A 21,720-nucleotide genomic window follows, 5' to 3' on the forward strand; every position below is an offset into this window, starting at 1 on the left:
CTGGAGGGGGACACCAAAACGCGGCCTGCAGCATTTTTTCTGTCCGTGATGTGGTGCGGAGCAAGACGGATTCGTACTGCACACAATGTAAGTCCAATGGGCACGGATCCATTTTCTCTGACACAATAGAAAACGGATCTGACCCTCCATTGACTTTCTATGGTGTACATGGACAGATCCGTCATGGCCTATACAAGACATAATACAACCGGATCCGTTCATGACGGATGCATGCGGTTGTATTATTGTAACGGAAGCATTTTTGCAGATCCATGATGGATCCGCAAAAAAACGCTAATGTGAAATTAGCCTAACATAGGCCCATCCAGTTCAGTCTGTTACCCGGCAAATTTTATCCAAAGTTAGGCCTCATGCACACGACTATGTATTTTGCGGTACGCAAAAAATCCGATCCGCAAAAATACAGATGACGTCCGTGTGCATTCCGTATTTTTGCGGAACGGAACAGCTGGCCCCTAATAGAACAGTACTATCCTTCTCTGTAATGCGGACAATAGGACATTTTTTTAGCGGAACAAATACGGACATACAGAAATGGAATGCTCACGGAGTACCTTCCGGAAAGGACAGAAAAATAAAATACGTCGTGTGCATGAGCCCTTGGCAGAAAAACTCCTGGGAGGTAGAAGCCAATTTTCCCTCATTTTAGAGGGGAAAATTCTTCCCGACTCCAATCAGGCAATCAGAATAATTTTGCGGATCAACGACCCATATCTAGTAGATATAACCTGTAATATTATTACACTCGATAAATACAATCCAGGCCCTCTTGAACTCTTTAGGCCCCTTTCACACGGGCGAGATTTCCGCGCGGGTGCAATGCGTGAGTTGAACGCATTGCACCCGCACTGAATCCCGACCCATTCAGTTCTATGGAGCTGTGCACATGAGCGGTGATTTTCACGCATCACTTGTGCGTTTGCGTGAAACTTGGCAGCATGCTCTCTTTGTGCGTTTATTCACGTAACGCAGGCCCCTGAAGTGAATGGGGTTGCGTGAAAATCGCAAGCAAGTGGGATGCGGTGCGATTTCACACACACTGTTGCTAGGAGACGATGGGGATGGGGACCCCGATCATTATTATTTTCCCTTATAAACATGGCTATAAAGGGAAAATAGCATTCTGAATACAGAATGCATAGTACACTAGGGCCTGGAGGGGTTAAAAAATAAAGAAAAAATAATTTAGCTCACCTTAATACACTAGTTCGCGCTGCGGCATCTCTTCTGTCTTCTTTTGTGAGGAATAGGACCTTTGATGATGTCACTACGTTCATCACATGGTCCGTCACATGATCCATCACCATGGTGATGGATCATGTGACTGACCATGTGATGAGTGTAGTGATGTCAAAAGGTCCTATTCCTCACAGAACAAGACAGAAGAGATGCCGGCTGCGCGAACAAGTGGATTAAGGAGAGTTAAATTTAAAAAAAATTTAACCCCTCCAGCCCTATTTTACTATGCATTCTGTATTCAGAATGCTATTATATTTATGTTATAAGGGAAAATAATATAATCTACACAACCTTGAACCCAAACCTGAACTTCTGTGAAGAAGTTCGGGTCTGGGTACCACAGTCAGTTTTTTTTATCACGCGCGTGCAAAGCGCATTGCACCCGTGCGATAAAAACGGAGCGCAATCGCAGTCAAAACTGACTGCAATTGCGTACCTACTCGCGCGGGTTTGCCGCAGTGCACCGGGACGCATCCAGACACGCTTGTCTGCAAGAGGCCTTAGTGAATTCACCATCACTACCTCATCAGGCAGAGCGTTCCATAGTGTCACTGCTCTTACCGTAAAGAATCCTCTTCTACGTTTGTGTACAAACCTTCTTACATCTAGACCAGGCATCTCAAACTGCGGCCCTCCAGCTGTTGTAAAACTACAACTCCCACAATGCCCTGCTGTAGGCTGTCCGGGCATCTTTTTTCTAAACCAAGTAACCTTAATTTTGATAATGTTTTTAGGTACTGTAGTCCACCCATTCCTGTTATTCCTTTATTTGCCCGCCTCTCTAGATCTATGTCCTTCTTGTGCACACTCCATGAGAAGTCTGACTAGTCGTTTGTAAAGTTCGTCCTAGTCATGTAGATCTATGCCCCTTTTGAGGCACCCCATCATCTCATTAGCAGCTGCCTGGCACTGGCTGCTAGTTAAAAGGGAATGTCCCAAAAAAAATAAAAAATATTATATTATATTATATTATAATATATATATATATATATATATATTATACACTCACCTAAAGAATTATTAGGAACACCATACTAATACGGTGTTGGACCCCCTTTTGCCTTCAGAACTGCCCTAATTCTACGTGGCATTGATTCAACAAGGTGCTGATAGCATTCTTTAGAAATGTTGGCCCATATTGATAGGATAGCATCTTGCAGTTGATGGAGATTTGAGGGATGCACATCCAGGGCACGAAGCTCCCCTTCCACCACATCCCAAAGATGCTCTATTGGGTTGAGATCTAGTGACTGTAGGGGCCATTTTAGTACAGTGAACTCATTGTCATGTTCAAGAAACCAATTTGAAATGATTCGAGCTTTGTGACATGGTGCATTATTCTGCTGGAAGTAGCCAGAGGATGGATACATGTTCTCATTCTGTTTACGCCAAATTCGGACTCTACCATTTGAATGTCTCAACAGAAATCGAGACTCATCAGACCAGGCAACATTTTTCCAGTCTTCAACAGTCCAATTTTGGTGAGCTCGTGCAAATTGTAGCCTCTTTTTCCTATTTATAGTGGAGATGAGTGGTATCCGGTGGGGTCTTCTGCTGTTGTAGCCCATCCGCCTCAAGGTTGTGCGTGTTGTGGCTTCACAAATGCTTTGCTGCATACCTCGGTTGTAACGAGTGGTTATTTCAGCCAACGTTGCTCTTCTATCAGCTTGAGGCCCATTCTCCTCTGACCTCTAGCATCCACAAGGCATTTTTGCCCACAGGACTGCCGCATACTGGATGTTTTTCCCTTTTCACACCATTCTTTGTAAACCCTAGAAATGGTTGTGCGTGAAAATCACAGTAACTGAGCAGATTGTGAAATACTCAGACCGGCCCATCCAGGGCTGTGGAGTCGGAGTCGAGGGAAATTTTGGGTACCTGGAGTCGGAGTCGGCAAACAATGCACCGACTCCGACTCCTACTCCTACTAAATTTAGATTGGAATAAAAAAAAAGCAAGTTTAAATGTCCCAATTCACAAAAAGTTATAATTAATGACTTCTCTACTGTAAGAATAAAGACCAATGCATGCAGTGCCTCACGTAACTGCAAAACGAACATGTTAAATGACCGTGAAAAAGCATGCTTTTCATGTGCTTCACTATATGACATGCAACGCACAATTAGGAGCTGCAATACTTATACTTTCCATAGTGTTGTGTTCTGCTTTTACAGGGAACGCAGCGTCCATTTGTAACCTAGCCTCTCACTGATAAGGGATTAAAAAAAATATGTTTTTTGCAGGACTAGAGAGTGAGACACTTGTATAAGTGAAGGGAATGGAAGGCCAATAGTTCAAGACTGAAGCTGTAAACCATTGGAAAAACTGCTGTCATTTAGCTAAGGCTATAAAAACTTGTAAACTCCGATTGTTAGCTTAAACTTTAAACATGACTATGGGATTCTCCTAGGAAAATCATGTTTTAGAATAAATGCCCCTTCCTGGATCCTCCCACTGCCCTATCTTCAGCAGAAGATCAGCACACAAAGGAGAAAGCAGCTTCCCAGCCAGTAGTCCTGTGGTAGGTTGCGTTTCTTTCCCTCAAGGAATGTATAAAATACATTCGCATATTAATACAGTGGAGTCGGAGTCGGAAGTACATAAAACTGAGGAGTCGGAGTCGGAACATTTATCTACCGACTCCACAGCCCTGGGCCCATCTGGCACCAACAACCATGCCATGGTCAAAATTGCTTAAATCACCTTTCTTTCCCATTCTGACATTCAGTTTGGAGTTCAGGAGATTGTCTTGACCAGGACCACCCCCCTAAATGCATTGAAGCAACTGCCATGTGATTGGCTGACTAGATAATTGCATTAATGAGAAATAGAACAGGTGTTCCTAATAATTCTTTAGGTGAATATATACAACACTTGAACTCTGCACCCGTCCTTATCTGCTTCCAAGGTGGTGCTGCCGGTAGTTTTTTTCATTATATATATATATATATATATATATATATATATATATATATATATATACATATACACACACACACACTGCTCAAAAAAATAAAGGGAACACTTAAACAACACAATGTAACTCCAAGTCAATCACACTTCTGTGAAATCAAACTGTCCACTTAGGAAGCAACACTGAGTGACAATCAATTTCACATGCTGTTGGGCAAATGGGATAGACAACAGGTGGAAATTATAGGCAATTAGCAAGACACCCCCAATAAAGGAGTGGTTCTGCAGTTGGTGACCTGACCACTTCTCAGTTCCTATGCTTCCTGGCTGATGTTTTGGTCACTTTTGAATGCTGCCAGTGCTTTCACACTAGTGGTAGCATGAGACGGAGTCTACAACCCACACAAGTGGCTCAGGTAGTGCAGCTTATCCAGGATGGCACATCAATGCGAGCTGTGGCAAGAAGGTTTGCTGTGTCTGTCAGCGTAGTGTCCAGAGCATGGAGGCGCTACCAGGAGACAGGCCAGTACATCAGGAGACGCGGAGGAGGCCGTAGGAGGGCAACAACCCAGCAGCAGGACCGCTACCTCCGCCTTTGTGCAAGGAGGAACAGGAGGAGCACTGCCAGAGCCCTGCAAAATGACCTCCAGCAGGCCACAAATGTGCATGTGTCTGCTCAAACGGTCAGAAACAGACTCCATGAGGGTGATATGAGGGCCCGACGTCCACAGGTGGGGGTTGTGCTTACAGCCCAACACCGTGCAGGACGTTTGGCATTTGCCAGAGAACACCAAGATTGGCAAATTCGCCACTGGCGCCCTGTGCTCTTCACAGATGAAAGCAGGTTCACACTGAGCACATGTGACAGACGTGACAGAGTCTGGAGACGCCGTGGAGAACGTTCTGCTGCCTGCAACATCCTCCAGCATGACCGGTTTGGCATTGGGTCAGTAATGGTGTGGGGTGGCATTTCTTTGGAGGGCCGCACAGCCCTCCATGTGCTCGCCAGAGGTAGCCTGACTGCCATTATGTACCGAGATGAGATCCTCAGACCCCTTGTGAGACCATATGCTGGTGCGGTTGGCCCTGGGTTCCTCCTAATGCAAGACAATGCTAGACCTCATGTGGCTGGAGTGTGTCAGCAGTTCCTGCAAGACGAAGGCATTGATGCTATGGACTGGCCCGCCCGTTCCCCAGACCTGAATCCAATTGAGCACATCTGGGACATCACGTCTCGCTCTATCCACCAACGTCACGTTGCACCACAGACTGTCCAGGAGTTGGCAGATGCTTTAGTCCAGGTCTGGGAGAAGATCCCTCAGGAGACCGTCCGCCACCTCATCAGGAGCATGCACAGGCGTTGTAGGGAGGTCATACAGGCACGTGGAGGCCACACACACTACTGAGCCTCATTTTGACTTGTTTTAAAGGACATTACATCAAAGTTGGATCCGCCTGTAGTGTGTTTTTCCACTTTAATTTTGAGGGTGACTCCAAATCCAGACCTCCATGGGTTAAAAAATTTGATTTCCATTTTTTTTTTTTGTGTGATTTTGTTGTCAGCACATTCAACTATGTAAAGAACAAAGTATTTCAGAAGAATATTTAATTAATTCAGATCTAGGATGTGTTATTTTTGTGTTCCCCTTATTTTTTTGAGCAGTGTAATATATATATATATATATATATATATATATAATGAAAAAAACTACCGGCAGCTCCACCTTGGAAGCAGATAAGGACGGGTGCAGAGTCCAAGTGCGGTAACTGGATCTTACCCACAAAAAATTGGACTGCACTCCAGACGGTTTGTTCAGTAAAACATCAGGTAGTGTTTATTCACTCATGTGGTGGCAGCAAAAAAGCTGTCCAATGGATCCTTAAGTAAACAACTTTATATAAAACCTACGGACAGAAACACGACATTGAGGTATGAAAGCTGTCACCCTCGCATTATGGTGAAACATTTACCGTACTCACAGTTCTTGAGGGCAAGGAGGATAGTCACTGATAGGGACACCCTAGACAAAACTGTTGGAGATTATCTCCAAATTTAAGTTACGAGGGTACCCCAGTATATTACTGGAGACACAAAGATAAAGCATTAGCTTTGGATAGAGATTTTTTGCTACAGGCTAATAATAAAAACAGGAAGATAGAAAAGAGAGCTACAGGAAGATAGAAAAGAGAGCTACATTTGTATCCACTTACTCTGAGTACAGTAATGACATTAGTAAGATCTTGAAACGACATTGGCCTGTGTTAAGTGGTTGCAAAAAAGTTGCGCCGGAATTTAAGATACCTCCCCTTTGTGCATATCGGAGATGTAAAAATATTAGAGACCAATTAGTCAGAGCAGATGTGGGACCCAAAAGTGTTACCAGACAAACTACATTGGCACCATCGGGCACCGGGTGCTTCCCGTGCCTGCATTGTGTCAATTGTCGTTTTATTTGTAGATCTAGGTCCTTTACACATCCCAATACGGGAATATTATATCCCATTAAATTTCATCTATCATGCGACTCTACTTTTGTAGTATATGTTCTCTCCTGTCCTTGTCAGTTGCTGTACGTAGGGGAAACCTCCACTGACCTAAAGACCAGGCTCAACAACCATAGGTTTACTATCAGAAAGGGCCGTACAGATCTTCCAGTACCAAGGCATTTTTCACTCAAAAAACACAGTGAAAAAGACTTGAGATGCTGGATCATTGACCAGATACAAATGCCCCGTAGTGGTGGTGATCGTGTAGCATTACTTAAAAAGAGAGAATCATATTGGATTCAGACTCTCAATAGCCTACAGCCTAATGGTTTGAATATTGATTATAGATAGGGAGGCGGACTGTGAGATGAGAAGTTTGCCCGCTGTATATGCTGATGATGTGGTTTCGAGTATTTCCTCCTGCAGAGGACATGTTCATTGATAAAAATATCTTGTATAAAAAATGTAAATTGTAAAAAATAATAACTAAAAAAACAATAGAAATAAGTAAAACAAGGGCAATGGGCTCTTTGAATGTCACTTGTATCACTAATATTGTGTATCATTTCAGATTCACTGGAATTTCGGGGAAAGATATGAAAGAACAATGATGAGCCTGGACGGAGGATGAGGAGCCCACAAAGTATTCACCTTTCTTTTATTATGTAAATGATCGCGTTTTTTTCTCCAGGGTGTGGTGTTTTTGTCCCGATTTCATATAAAGTATGATAGCATGCAGATTAGATCCATAATGCTGACCGCTTGTAAACCATTGTTCTGGTATATGCAATTGAGGAGAACCCTCTAGGTCACGAGCCGCAACAAGAATGCAGCCCGCGGTGCTAGTGTCGCCTCCTAGTGGTAGCTTGGCGTATACCCATGGTGCTGTGTCCCCCAATGACATTAACGAGAAATTTGTATAGCTGTTGAGATATACAATAAAATGTATATGTATAGCGCCACCTGCCGTTTGTTCTTTTCCTTATGTCTCTGTCCACCTCAGTAATATCACTAAGGTGGTGGCACATGCTTTAGTGCCATCCTTCAACTGCCTGCTAGAAGCTGTGACAGTTATAGGGAAGGAGCTTCAGCAGAAAGGAGACCTCCTAAGAGGACACAACCCCAAGCTGTTATACCAGCAGAAAGGACACACCAACTGACCTGCCTCTTGAAATAAATCTAGCAGAGTAATTATTGGGTACGCTTTGGGTCCACCCTGGTTTAGCTTTGTTACATATTTCCATGTGGCATGTGATGTCCGATTTTCATGTTTTACATTAATCATGGGATAACCCCTTTAAGTAGAAACAAGTTATTCCCATGCATTTTGTGTAGGTTATCAAGAGACTTCTTCACTGCGATTAGATAAATGCTTTGACATTACAACATTCAAGGTTATTTCACTATAAAATCAGAACAAAAAGAACTGTTAAGGCTGCATTCACACGTCCGTGTGTGTGGATCCGCAAAAAACGGACATCGGCGATGTGCATTCCGCATTTTGCGGTCCGCACATCGCCAGCACTTATAGAAAATGCCTATTCTTGTCCGCAAATGCGGACAAGAATAGGACATGTTCTATATTTTTCGGGAACGGAAATGCGGACCCGGAAGTGCGGATCCGCAATTCCAGGTCCCATAGAAATGAATGGGTCCGCAATTCCGTTCCGCAAAAAGCGGAACGAAAATGCGGACGTGTGAATGGAGCCTAACAGTAATAAGAACAAATGACCAGTATTCTTCCTGGAAAAAACATTGAAGAACACTTGACAGATCAGAGTAGGACCAATAGCTGTAGAGCTGGCTGAATACTTGGCACCTCCATGATTACTTTCAGTAATGCCTATTTTGGAAAGCCAAAAAGGACAATTTAGACCTTTTCATGACAAACAAGATGAGCAGGTGCCAAGTTAAGGCAGAATAAAGAATGACCCGCCATGTTGGATTTTTTCAGTAGTTAGGTGCAGTCATTGGCAAGGCTCATAAAGCTGTTCAAACACATGTGCACTACATCAAAAGCCCAAACAAGGCCATAAAACAAGGAAGAGATTGAAGAACATTCATTTCTATAGTTACTCAGACAACCAGGATCGGACGCTTTTCGTGTATATTATGGTCAAAAAGCAGATGTTGCATGAAAGTCTACAGCAAGTATTAATCCCTTAATGATCAGCAAAACGTTTGTTTTCTCTTTGCATTTTAGCAGCCGTAACCTTTTTATGCCCTTATTTTAATTTTTTTGCTGCGGATATATTAAAAAAATATATATATTATTTCCCGTGTGTATAAATAGAATATATTTTACACTAAACAGTAGTGATTTTTGGGGAGATTGAGATTTTTTATTAGTTATAATGTTTATAAAAAAATAAAAATAAAATAAAAAACAATGGGATTACTATTTTATAACCACATTTATAATGTATCATCACACTCCTGGATGCTAATACATTATACTCTGTCAGTATGACACAGGCTGCTGTTACAGCTTCCAGAACAATCAGCCCTGGGGTCCTTAACCCCTTCCTGACATATGACGTGCTATTACGTCATGGAAGTAAATGACTTCCCGCATCTTGACATAGTAGTACGTCGTAGTGATCGGGCAGCACCAGAGCGGTGCGCACCCGATCACTGCAGGGGTCCGGCAGTCCATGATAGCTGGGCCCCTGCTGTATCCGCCATAATCGCTGTAAACGCAGATGCCAGCGGATTAACCCCTTCTATGCCGCAGTCAGCGCCGACCGCGACATATAAGAGGTTTGCTGCGGGTGAGGAAGCCCATCGGATCCCCCACACTGCTGTGGCGGGGAACCGATGGGTGACAAGGCAGCCCGAAGCCATGCAGAGGCTGCCCAATGCATTGCACGGCATCGGGGCTGGCCTTCTATGGGTGCCGGGGAGACCCAGCCTCGGGCTGGGTCTCTTAGGCAACCTGTTAGTGTATTACTCTGTGTAATACACTAACAGGCAATGCATTACCATACAGACCCCCAAAAGTTGAAGTCCCAGAGTGGGACAGAAATAAAGTTTAAAAAAATAAATAAAATTTTTTGTCACCTTACATCACAAAAATTGCAACACTGAGTGATCAAAAAGGCGTATAACAGATCCCCCCCATAACAGTGCGCCATCCACAGATCCCCATATAACAGTGCGCCATCCACAGATCCCCATATAACAGTGCGCCATCCACAGATCCCCATATAACAGTGCGCCATCCACAGATCCCCATATAACAGTGCGCCATCCACAGATCCCCATATAACAGTGCGCCATCCACAGATCCCCATATACAGTGGGGGAAATAATTATTTGACCCCTCACTGATTTTGTAAGTTTGTCCAATGACAAAGAAATGAAAAGTCTCAGAACAGTATCATTTCAATGGTAGGTTTATTGTAACAGTGGCAGATAGCACATCAAAAGGAAAATCGAAAAAATAACTTTAAATAAAAGATAGCAACTGATTTGCATTTCATTGAGTGAAATAAGTATTTGAACCCTCTAACAAAAAAAGACTTAATACTTGGTGGAAAAACCCTTGTTTGCAAGCACAGAGGTCAAACGTTTCTTGTAATTGATGACCAAGTTTGCGCACATTTTAGGAGGAATGTTGGTCCACTCCTCTTTGCAGATCATCTCTAAATCCCTAAGGTTTCGAGGCTGTCTCTGTGCAACTCTGAGCTTGAGCTCCCTCCATAGGTTTTCGATTGGATTAAGGTCCGGAGACTGACTAGGCCACTCCATGACCTTAATGTGCTTCTTCTTGAGCCACTCCTTTGTTGCCTTTGCTGTATGTTTTGGGTCATTGTCGTGCTGGAACACCCATCCACGACCCAATTTCAGTTTCCTGGCAGAGGGAAGGAGGTTGTCGCTCAGGATTTCACGATACATGGCTCCGTCCATTTTCCCGTTTATGCGAATAAGTTGTCCTGTGCCCTTAGCAGAAAAACACCCCCAAAGCAAAATGTTTCCACCCCCATGCTTGACGGTGGGGACGGTGTTTTGGGGGTCATAGGCAGCATTTTTCTTCCTCCAAACACAGCGAGTTGAGTTAATGCCAAAGAGCTCTATTTTGGTCTCATCAGACCACAGCACCTTCTCCCAGTCACTCTCTGAATCATTCAGGTGTTCATTGGCAAACTTCAGACGGGCCTGCACATGTGCCTTCCTGAGCAGGGGGACCTTGCGAGCCCTGCAGGATTTTAATCCATTGCGGTGTAATGTGTTTCCAATGGTTTTCTTGGTGACTGTGGTCCCTGCTAATTTGAGGTCATTAACTAACTCCTCCCGTGTAGTTCTAGGATGCTTTTTCACCTTTCTCAGAACCATTGACACCCCACGAGGTGAGATCTTGCGTGGAGCCCCAGAGCGAGGTCGATTGATGGTCATTTTGTGCTCCTTCCATTTTCGAACAATCGCACCAACAGTTGTCACCTTCTCTCCCAGCTTCTTGCTAATGGTTTTGTAGCCCATTCCAGCCTTGTGCAGGTCTACAATTTTGTCTCTGACATCCTTGGACAGCTCTTTGGTCTTTCCCATGTTGGAGAGTTTGGAGTCTGCTTGATTGATTGATTCTGTGGACAGGTGTCTTTTATACAGGTGACTAGTTAAGACAGGTGTCCTTAATGAGGGTGACTAATTGAGTAGAAGTGTCTAACCCCTCTGTGGGAGCCAGAACTCTTAATGGTTGGTAGGGGTTCAAATACTTATTTCACTCAATGAAATGCAAATCAGTTGCTATCTTTTATTTAAAGTTATTTTTTCGATTTTCCTTTTGATGTGCTATCTGCCACTGTTACAATAAACCTACCATTGAAATGATACTGTTCTGAGACTTTTCATTTCTTTGTCATTGGACAAACTTACAAAATCAGTGAGGGGTCAAATAATTATTTCCCCCACTGTAACAGTGCGCCATCCACAGATCCCCATATAACAGTGCGCCATCCACAGATCCCCATATAACAGTGCGCCATCCACAGATCCCCATATAACAGTGCGCCATCCACAGATCCCCATATAACAGTGCGCCATCCACAGATCCCCATATAACAGTGCGCCATCCACAGATCCCCATATAACAGTGCGCCATCCACAGATCCCCCCATAACAGTGCGCCATTCACAGATCCCCCCCATAACAGTGCGCCATCCACAGATCCCCCCCATAACAGTGCGCCATCCACAGATCCCCCCCATAACAGTGCGCCATCCACAGATCCCCCCATAACAGTGCGCCATCCACAGATCCCCCCCATAACAGTGCGCCATCCACAGATCCCCCATAACAGTGCGCCATCCACAGATCCCCCCATAACAGTGCGCCATCTACAGATCCCCCCATAACAGTGCGCCATCCACAGATCCCCCCATAACAGTGCGCCATCCACAGATCCCCCCATAACAGTGCGCCATCCACAGATCCCCCCATAACAGTGCGCCATCCACAGATCCCCCCATATAACAGTGCCATCCACAGATCCCCCCCCATAACAGTGCCATCCACAGATCCCCCCCCATAACAGTGCCATCCACAGATCCCCCCCCATAACAGTGCCATCCACAGATCCCCAGTAATAGTGCCATCCACAGACCACCATTAGTTCCAAACCCACCAAAAGCACACCTTTTGGTTAAAAATATATATTTTTCTTATATTCCTCCCCAAAAACCTAGGTGCATCTTATGGGCCGGTGCGTCCTATAGGGCGAAAAATACGGTAAATAAGAAAAAGTAGACATATTCGGTATTGCCATGTCCGTAACCATCTGCTCTATAAAAATGTCACATGACCTAACCCCTCAGGTGAATGCTGTAAAAATAAATAAAAACTGCCCAAATTACCAATTTTTTGGTCACCTTGCCCCATAAAGTGTAATAAATTTAAAAAAAAAAAAATCATATGTACCTAAAAATGGTACCAATAAAAACCATCAACTCTTCTTGCAAGAAACGAGCCCCTGCACAAGACTATCAAAAGAAAAAGAAAAAAAAAATCTCAAAAATGCATTATGTAAAACTGAAACAAAGTAAAGTAGACATATTTGATATCATTGCGTCCGTAACAAACTGCCCTATAAAAATAGAGCATGATCTAACGTCAGATGAATGTTGTAAAAAATAAAAACTGTACCTTGCCTCACAAAAAAAAATGCAATATATAGAAATTAGAAATCACATGTACCAATAAAACTACCACCTTATCCCCTAGTTTCCAAAATAGGGTCACTTTTTGGGAGTTTCTACTGTAAGGGTGCATCAGGGGGGCTTTAAATGGGACATGGCATAAAAACCAGTCCAGCAAAATCTGCCTTCCAAAAACCATATGGCGTTCCTTTTCTTCTGCACCCTGCCGTGTGCCCTTAGATCAGTTTACGACCACATGTGCGGTCAGGGCTCCAGATGGCGACCAAAATGGTCGCAAACGCGCCCTAGAATTGTTAAATGGCGACAAGACTTTGTAGTCTTGTCGCCATTTGCGCCTAGACCCGCCGCTGCTCTGCAGCTTTCACAAACTGACATGGCACGTGCTGCCGTCAGCGCGTGCCATGTTCTTCTCAACAACACAGGGGAGAAGGAGATAGTCCCTCCCCCCTGTGCTGCTGCCACCAATGGGCTGATAGCAGTGAGGAGGAGGGGAGGGGCTATGGCCACTGCGCCACCAATGAATATAGTTTATGCTTAATACAAACTCAGGCTGCGGGTGCCGGACATATCCCATACCCGGCACCCAGCCTCTATGACTGCGCGCTGCGATCCGCCGCTATGAACCCCTCAGGTGTGGCACCTGAGGGGTTAATAGCGGCGGATCGCAGCACGCAGTCATAGAGGCTGGGGGTGCCGGGTATGGGATATGTCCGGCACCCGCAGCCTACTTTTGTATTAAGCATAAACTATATACATTGGTGGCGCAGTGCACCGAACCCCCCCCAACCCCAGTATTTTAAATCAAAATCATTGGTGGCACAGTGCGCCCCCAACCCCCCCAAAGTATTAAAATCATTGGTGGATTATCAGAAGGGTTTCGGCTTTATAGGGGAACTAGGCAGGGCTGCCCCCTATCTCCGTTGCTATTTGCCCTGGCTATAGAGCCATTGGCGGCTATGATTCGGAGTCATGCTGGCATCATTGGGTTTAAGCGGGGCGGGTTTCAGGAGAAAATAGCATTGTATGCGGACGATGCCTTACTGTTCTTGGCCGAGGCTAGAGAATCCCTTCCAGTAGTTATGGGTGTGATTGGCACTTTTGGACAGTACTCTGGCCTGGTTATCAATTGGAGTAAATCGTCCCTCCTTCCTATAGATCAAGTAGATCATTCTGCGGATTATGCTCAGTCAGGATTACAGGTGTTGAGTGAATTCAAGTATCTGGGGGTGGTGGTGTCTAGGAAGCTTACTGATTATGAGAAACTGAATTTGTCTCCCCTCGTGGGCAGATTCAAACAAAAACTTCATGTTTGGTCTAAGCTGCCGCTGTCAGTAGTAGGACGGATTAATCTTATCAAGATGATCTGGATGCCGCAGCTGCTTTACTTACTACATAATTCCCCCATATGGTTACCGCTCAGGTTTTTTCACTCAGTCAATAGACTGTTTAGGGAGCTTATATGGAGAGGGGGCTCAGCAAGACTGCGGCTGGAAATACTGCAGAGAGGTAAAACTGATGGGGGTTTGGCTCTCCCAAATCCGTGGGTGTATTTCCTAGCTTCCCAACTTCAGCATATGAGGGGCTGGGAAAGGGAAGAGGGAGATACCCAGCATAAGCTACTGAGAGACTTTTTGGTGGTTTCAAATCTCTATGAGGCATTAGAGGCAGATAAGCTAAAGATGTCGGGTGTGGCGTTCCCTACGCTGCGCCTCTTGCATAAAATGTGGTGGAAAGTGAGGGACATGCAGGGCATTAAAGGCGTAACGCAATATACCTCTATATGGGACACCCCGTGGTTGCCTCATTTAGGTTCTTTGCAGGGAATGAGGGGTTGGCGTAACAGGGGCATTATTAGAATTCACCAACTTATTGATAATAATGGTCTTAAATCTTATGAGCAACTTCAGACAGAAACTGGATTGCCGTCCTCAGATTTCTATAGGTACTTGCAGCTGCGCCATGCCTTCCGGGCTGACCAGGACGGCGGTATGTTGAGCACGGTACTTCAAAACAAGATTATTGCATTTATAGAGAAGAGGGATTCCTCCTCTGGGGTTATTTCTTTGCTCTATCAGACCTTGCTGGATCTATTTCTGCAAGACCACCCGATAAATAGTAGGACAAAATGGGAAGCGGAGATGGGGCCGTTAGAGGAAACCCAGTGGCAGGAGATATTGGAGAGGATTCCGCAGCTCTCTCTCAGCGAGGCCCTTAGGCTGTCGCACCTATACCTAATACATAGGGTTTATAGAACTCCTCAGCTTCTGTTTAATATTGGACTTCGGTTGGACTCCAAATGCCCGCGATGCGGGGAGGAAGCAGGTATGCTACACATGCTGTGGTCGTGCTCGGCCCTGGAGGGTTTTTGGCGCACAGTGCTGCATCTTATCAATTCTCTGTATGAAGTTACGCTGGATGTGACGCCATTTGTCTGTGTATTGGGGTATGTGGAGGACTTGCCAATCACTGAGCCCAGGAAGATAGCAGTGGCCAGAATGTTGTATATGGCTCGTAAGCTGATTGCTCAACACTGGCTGGATGAGGGTAGTCCTAGTAAAACCGAATATATAGCCAAGATTAATTGGTTACTTAATATGGAACGAGGGGTCTATAGGAAGAGGGGTGCCATGGCCAAATTTGAAAAGCTCTGGACTCCTTGGATTGATGCCCCCGGGCTGGTGTCCAGGGAACTTCAGAGATACCGTCTGGGATTAGTGTGAGGGTACTATCGCTGATTGTATATATATATATATATATATATATATATATATATATGGCTTGGTGATTGGCAGCTTCTCATAGAAGACATGGAATGCTTCTACGATATGCAATGTAATGTGGGGAGGTTATGGCCGATAACAAATGTATATTCCATCTCCAATTATAAGATCACAAAGTTTTCTCTCAAGATTTTGTGGGATTGTTGTAGGGATGGGGCTTGTGCCTGTGTAACTTTTATGTGGATGTACTGGTGTAACCGAATGTTGAAGCTATGGAAGATGGAGGGCATCGCAATGATGGTTTGTGGGGGGAGGGTATGTGGGGGTTGGGGCCTTATGTTTGTATTATTATTAAAAAATGCTAATAAAAAATTACTTAATAAAAAAAAAAAAGTCATTGGTGGTGCAGTGGCAGTTCCGATCTGAGCCCCAGCAGTGTAATCCTGGGGCCCCGATCGGTTACCATGGCAGCCAGGACGCTACTGAAGCCCTGGCTGCCATAGTCGGCTCCCTGCTGCTGTGTGCACAGAGCTCTATCAGGGTGAATAGGACATGGGATGAAAGATCCCAGGTTCTAGCCCCTAAGGGGGTAAACGGGTATTAAATAAAAAGTAAAAAATAAATAAAAACACCAAAATATTAAAGTTTAAATCACCCCCTTGCCCAATTTTACATATAAAATATATAAACAATAAAAAAATATATATATCGCCACGCCCGAAAAAGCGCAAACTATTAAAATATCTCCTATGCGGGGAAACGCTGTAACAGAAATTTGCAATTTTTTAGTCACCTTGTCCTGACAAAAATTAGGTTAGGACTGTTCTATTATGGTCCAGACGTTCCATAAAATGTGGAATGCACGCGTCTTTTTTGGTGGTTTATTTTTTTCACATGGTATTGAGTATCGCAATACTTTTTTATGGTATCGAAATAGAGTCAAAATTTTGGTATCGTGACAACCCTAGGTAAGACATGTGTTTTTTTATTATACCGTAATTATATGTATTTTAAATTTGGCTCCTAAATTTTTCAGGTTAGGAGGCAATGGCTCCTTGATATTTTTTTTAGTCTGGAGCCCTGGGGGTGTTTCTGTAAACCGCAGAATCAGGGTAATAAATATTGAGTTGTTTGACTGTTAACCCTTGATGTGTTAAAGAAAAGGAAAAAAAAAATTTATAAAAATTGAAAATCTGCTAAAAAAGTGAAATTTAGAAATTTCATCTCCATTTTCCATGAATTATTGTGGAACACCTAAAAGGGTTAACAAAGTTTCTAAAAATAGTTTTGAGTAACTTGAGGGGTGTAGTTTCTACAATGGGGTCATTTATGGGGGATTTCCACTATGTAAGCCCCACAAAGTGACTTCAGACGTGAACTGGTCATTAAAAAGTGGGTTTTAGAAATTTTCTTTAAAATTTTAAGAATTGCTTCTAAAATTCTAAGCCTTCTAACGTCCTAAAAAAATAAAATGACATTTCCAAAATGATGCCAACATAAAGTAGACATATGGGGAATGTTAAAGGGAACCTGTCACCGGGATTTTGTGTATAGAGCTGAGGACATGGGCTGCTAGATCGCCACTAGCACATCCGCAATACCCAGTCCCCATAGCTCTGTGTGCTTTTATTGTGTAAAAAAACCGATTTGATTAGTAACAAATATTTTAATGAGGTATCACTTTCTGTTTTAAAAAGCAGAAATTTTGAAAATTGGAAATTTTTGTAAACTTTTGGTAAATTTGGGATTTTTTCATAAATAAAGGTGAAATCTATTGACTCAAATTTATGACTATCATGAAGTACAATGTGTCACGAGAAAACAGTCTCAGAATGGCTTGGATAAGTAAAAGTGTTGCAAAGCTATTACCACATAAATTGACACATCAGATTTGCAAAATTAGGCCTGGTCAGAAGGGTGAAGACTGGGTTAATAGGTGGTCCTTAGGGCTGATTGCAGATGGCTCCCCCAGTATCCGATTATGTCACTGGGAAATTCGGTGCCCCAATCGCAGGGGGAGACCCTTTGATCAGCCACACCTGGAGCTTCCTCTGACACCGGCTGTAAAGCACCAGACCATTTTTTTTTTTTAATGGACTCAAAAAAATGCACGTCCAGCGTTGACATTTTATAACTGTGCTGCATATTCCGCAGCAGAAACCACCACAGTTCCTGCTGCAGTTTTACAACTAGAATGCTGTGGACCCGATAACAGTTGAGCCCCACTAAATGGAGATAAACCACACGTGGACCCCCACCGCAGATTACACTTCCATATGCGTTCAGCTCAGCCAAACGCGCATGTTTACTTTAATGGGTAAAGGGGAGAAATCCACTGGCAGAAACTTATCTCCTGGGAGAACAAAAGGATCCGATAAAAATACTCATTTCGCCCAATTCTTCTCTCATCTAACATCATCTGTCAGGAGCTCCCATACACATGGAACTGTCGGCCAAACCCACTGTTCGTGGCAGGTTTGGCCGACAATATGTGTATAGGGGCCTTAAGGCTAGGCTCATATCCAAATCCAAAGATCCGTTAGGAGCCTCCTTCAAAAGGTTCCATTAAATTTACCCAAAAAAAAAAAAAAAAGTTTTCTATAGTTTGTTTTTTTTCTTGTTAAGAGGCTGTACACAATGATGAAACCCCATCACAAGTCAATGAGGTCCATTGGGTGGAGTTATATATATTCTATTTTTTTTTTCACCACAGATGTGAACAAAGCCGAATAACTACTGCTTTATTTCAGCATGTGTATTCTCCAGTACTCAGCACACTGCATTCACAGGGAAAGTAAAATCAAACGGGTTTTCCAGGATTTTGGCCTTTTTTAATTAGCCCCCATACATGCTCACCTGCTTCATTCAGCAATATTCTGGTCCCTGGCTTATTTACTTCTAGCCGGGATCAAGTGCGCTGCTGCAGCCAATGATGGCCTCAGCAGAGATGTGTTCGGAAGCAGCTAGTGACCCATGAGTGATATGCTGCTTGAGGACATGTCACCACTGAGGACCATCAATGGCTACAACAGTGCAAGTGACCCCATCCATACAGCAGCCAGAAGTAAACCAGATGGGAACCTGAAGTTAGTGAAACGGAGTCAGGGCAGGGATCGGCGTGGAGCAGGCGAGTAGGATTCTTTCATTGCGTACCATACACTACAGGTGCTGATTAAAATGGCCAAACTCCTAGAAAACCCCTTTAAAGCCAACCACACAAGTCGGCCAAGCAAAGCATGCATATGTTGTGAATGGAAGAGGGACACTGCGAGACACGTCCAATCGGTGGCTTATCTTCCCGAGAAGAAAAGGATCAGGCATGTTGAAATCCAGCTCCTGGATCCTTATCTCTGTCATCTACCTTCAGCAGAGGGTCAGAAGGCTCCAAACACATTAGATTGGGGGGGTTTCAGCCAGAACACATCTAATGTGTATGGCCATGTAATCCAATTATCAGTGGGACGCTGAGTTACTATGGACATATCAGGAAGACACACCGCGACGCCCGAAAAAAATAAATGGGTCCCCACACACAAAAAGTTAATGAGTCAGAATATAGTGATAAAAAATAAAATATTCAACGTTTTTATACTATTTTCAGTATTAAACCCCTATACATCAAAAAACATCATGCCCCTATACATCAAAAAATAAATGGGTCCCCACACACAAAAAGTTAATGAGTCAGAATATAGTGATAAAAAATAAAATATTCAACGTTTTTATACTATTTTCAGTATTAAACCAAGAAAAACTATATAAACGTATTGTTGTAATCGTACTGACTCAGAATGAAGGAAATGGGTCAGTTTTAGCCATAAAAGTGTAGCAGAAATGCTTTTTTTTCCCAATTCCACCCCATTTAAAAAATATATATATATATATAAATAATTCCAGCTTCCCACTACATCGTAAGCAACAGTAAATGGTGCTATTAGAAATTCCAACTCGTCCCACAAAAAACAAGCCCTCCTACAGCTACGGGAACGGAAAAAAAAAAAAAAAGTTATGGCTTACGGGAAGATAGGGAGTGAAAAAAACAAATATGCAAAAACTGAAAAATCACAAGGTCCTGAAGGGGTTAAAGCATACAAGGCTGCGCTTCCTTCACCGATGACCGGAGAAGACCCCACCCGACATTGGTGGCATATCCTAGTGACATGCCACCAATGTCCCAGATGGGAATACCCCTTTAAAACCAGCACTGCAAACATTACAGCTGTGGAGGGGGGGGGGGGGGGGGGGGGGGGGGGGGGGGGGGGTGTCATACACTAGAAAAGATACACAAGCAATGGCGGGCAACTTCCCAAGAATTCCCTCTCAGGAAAGCTGTGGCAGTCACTCAGCTTTCCCACAAACAGACAACACATGCCATACAATAAGACTTTCAGAAAAACAATTAAAAAAAACAACTAGTTTACTAAAGCAAGTGACGATGGACGTGCACAAAGCCAGCCGCACGCCCAGCGGGGGGCTGCGGGTCAGCTGAGCCCGGTTCGGGGGCTGCCATTGCTGTGAGCGCAGCGCCTGAGGCACAGTGTGCGCGAGCAGCTCCTCGCACAAAGCCCTCCCCCTCCTACTCTCCAGCTTCTGCTTCCAGGGCCGCAGGCCCCGCCCCCCGCGCAACATCCATGACGTCTCTTTATTTCTCACACGTTACAACGGCGGCGTTCACTTGGCTTCTGTCCCGCCACAGGACCAGGTCACCTCACCAAATGACAGCCCGTGAGACCCCCTTCTCCGAGCAGCGCAATGAGCCCACTCCCGTCCCCGCACCCCCATTACACCGCTTCAAACATGCCCCTATACATCAATGGCAAGTCCAAAAAAATGCGGGAAATTCAATTTTATTTCACAGTGCGAAAATATAAAGGTAATAAAAACTTTTCCTCAGCAGTAGGAGACTCACCAAATTTTGGTAAGTCCTGGTGTGCTCTTTGCCGGTCCAGTCCGCCCTCCTAGGCAGCAGCTGCAGGGGAAAGAGACAGGATGAGGGGTCTGTCAGCATTTGCACACATCCTGGTCAACTTCTGGTAAAAATACTTATATTTATATCCATTTATAAATGAGCTTTCTGGCTGCACCGTGCCCGCCGAGCGCCCAGCGCAGCCCCTCTCCTCAGCGCTCCCTCTGGGGGGCTCTGCGCTTCACACGGCGGGAGACCACCCCAAAGCCTCCAAGTGTGGGGGGGGTAGAGCCCCTCAGCCACCCCGCTGCCCCCCAATAATACACACGTCGCCCCCACGCCCCCTGCTAAACGCCGCCTGGCAAGGAAGGGGGAGGGTGCCGCACACTAGGCTGTGCCATATTCTCTCCTTGTCTTGAGACAATTCGCTCGACGTGATCTTTGAGGGGAAGCGACGATGATATCGGGGGGACCAAAGGGTACAAAGCACTGTATTTTGGGGGAGACCCATCCCAGAACCCCCCCTTATCCGCATCCCCGCTCACCTCCTTCTTTTCCACTTCTCGGATCAGGACCTGAGGGAGAGAGAGCAGAAGATCACTACATAGCCTGGTGCCCCCCGAAACACAGATATTGGGGGGCTGGCATCTGAGAGCACCGAATAAAGGGGGAGGGGGCACCCCCTTCTCGTAGGGGATCTTATACCTGAGCTGCCTCCTGGCAGGGTCCATCTTCCAGGAATCTGGAAATGAGGAAATAGAGCTCTGCAAGACACAGAAACAGACGATGAGGGTCCACGCACCTCCAGGATGCTAGAGCCATACATATTGTTTATTGGGGGCTGGGAGGGGGACATACCGGACTGGAGCTCGGTGCTGTGCTGGCTGCTGGAGGAGGACATGTTGGGGTTGCTGTGTATCCCCCCCTCCTCCTGCACTGCCTCCTCCTCCTCCCGCTACCGCCGCCGGAGCGGATTCCCGGGCCCTGCCCCTGGAGCTGTCAGGGTCTGGAGCAGGAAGGAGAAAGAGAAGCCTCCGCTCTCCACCATGTAAAGCCAGGCGGAGGGAGGAGGAAACAACAAGCCAGAGAGATCTGCTGCTGTATCCCTCCGCCCAGCACTGAAGAAGGCAAGAAAAAAAGTCCCCCTCTTCTTACCAGCGCCGCAGAACTTCCACATTCCTGGCTGGAAACCCCCTGACTTCTACAGGAGCCTGCAGTGTGCGCTCCCCAATGTGAAATCACACAGTGTACATTTGGATCCGAATTTCTTCTTAGCTTAGCT

At 44.8% G+C, this 21,720-nt stretch overlaps 1 protein-coding gene across 2 annotated transcripts in view; it reads right to left on the bottom strand.

The window, feature by feature from the left end:
* The window catches only part of LOC120998137 (pleckstrin homology domain interacting protein), a 186,244-nt gene extending 164,766 nt beyond the window's left edge, over positions 1-21,478 (bottom strand). For both annotated transcript variants that reach the window (XM_040428675.1, XM_040428677.1), the window contains exons 1-4: positions 21,297-21,478; positions 21,144-21,202; positions 20,984-21,013; positions 20,442-20,501 (exon numbers count right to left, since the gene is read on the bottom strand). In XM_040428675.1, the coding sequence (XP_040284609.1) occupies positions 20,442-20,501; positions 20,984-21,013; positions 21,144-21,202; positions 21,297-21,339 (192 nt within the window). In that variant the 5' untranslated portion in view covers positions 21,340-21,478. The remainder of the gene's footprint in view (positions 1-20,441; positions 20,502-20,983; positions 21,014-21,143; positions 21,203-21,296) is intronic.
* Between the last annotated feature and the right edge of the window lie 242 nt (positions 21,479-21,720).

The sequence above is a fragment of the Bufo bufo genome, chromosome 4, assembly GCF_905171765.1.
Source record: "Bufo bufo chromosome 4, aBufBuf1.1, whole genome shotgun sequence".
In the NCBI taxonomy this organism is placed as follows: Eukaryota; Metazoa; Chordata; class Amphibia; order Anura; family Bufonidae; genus Bufo; species Bufo bufo.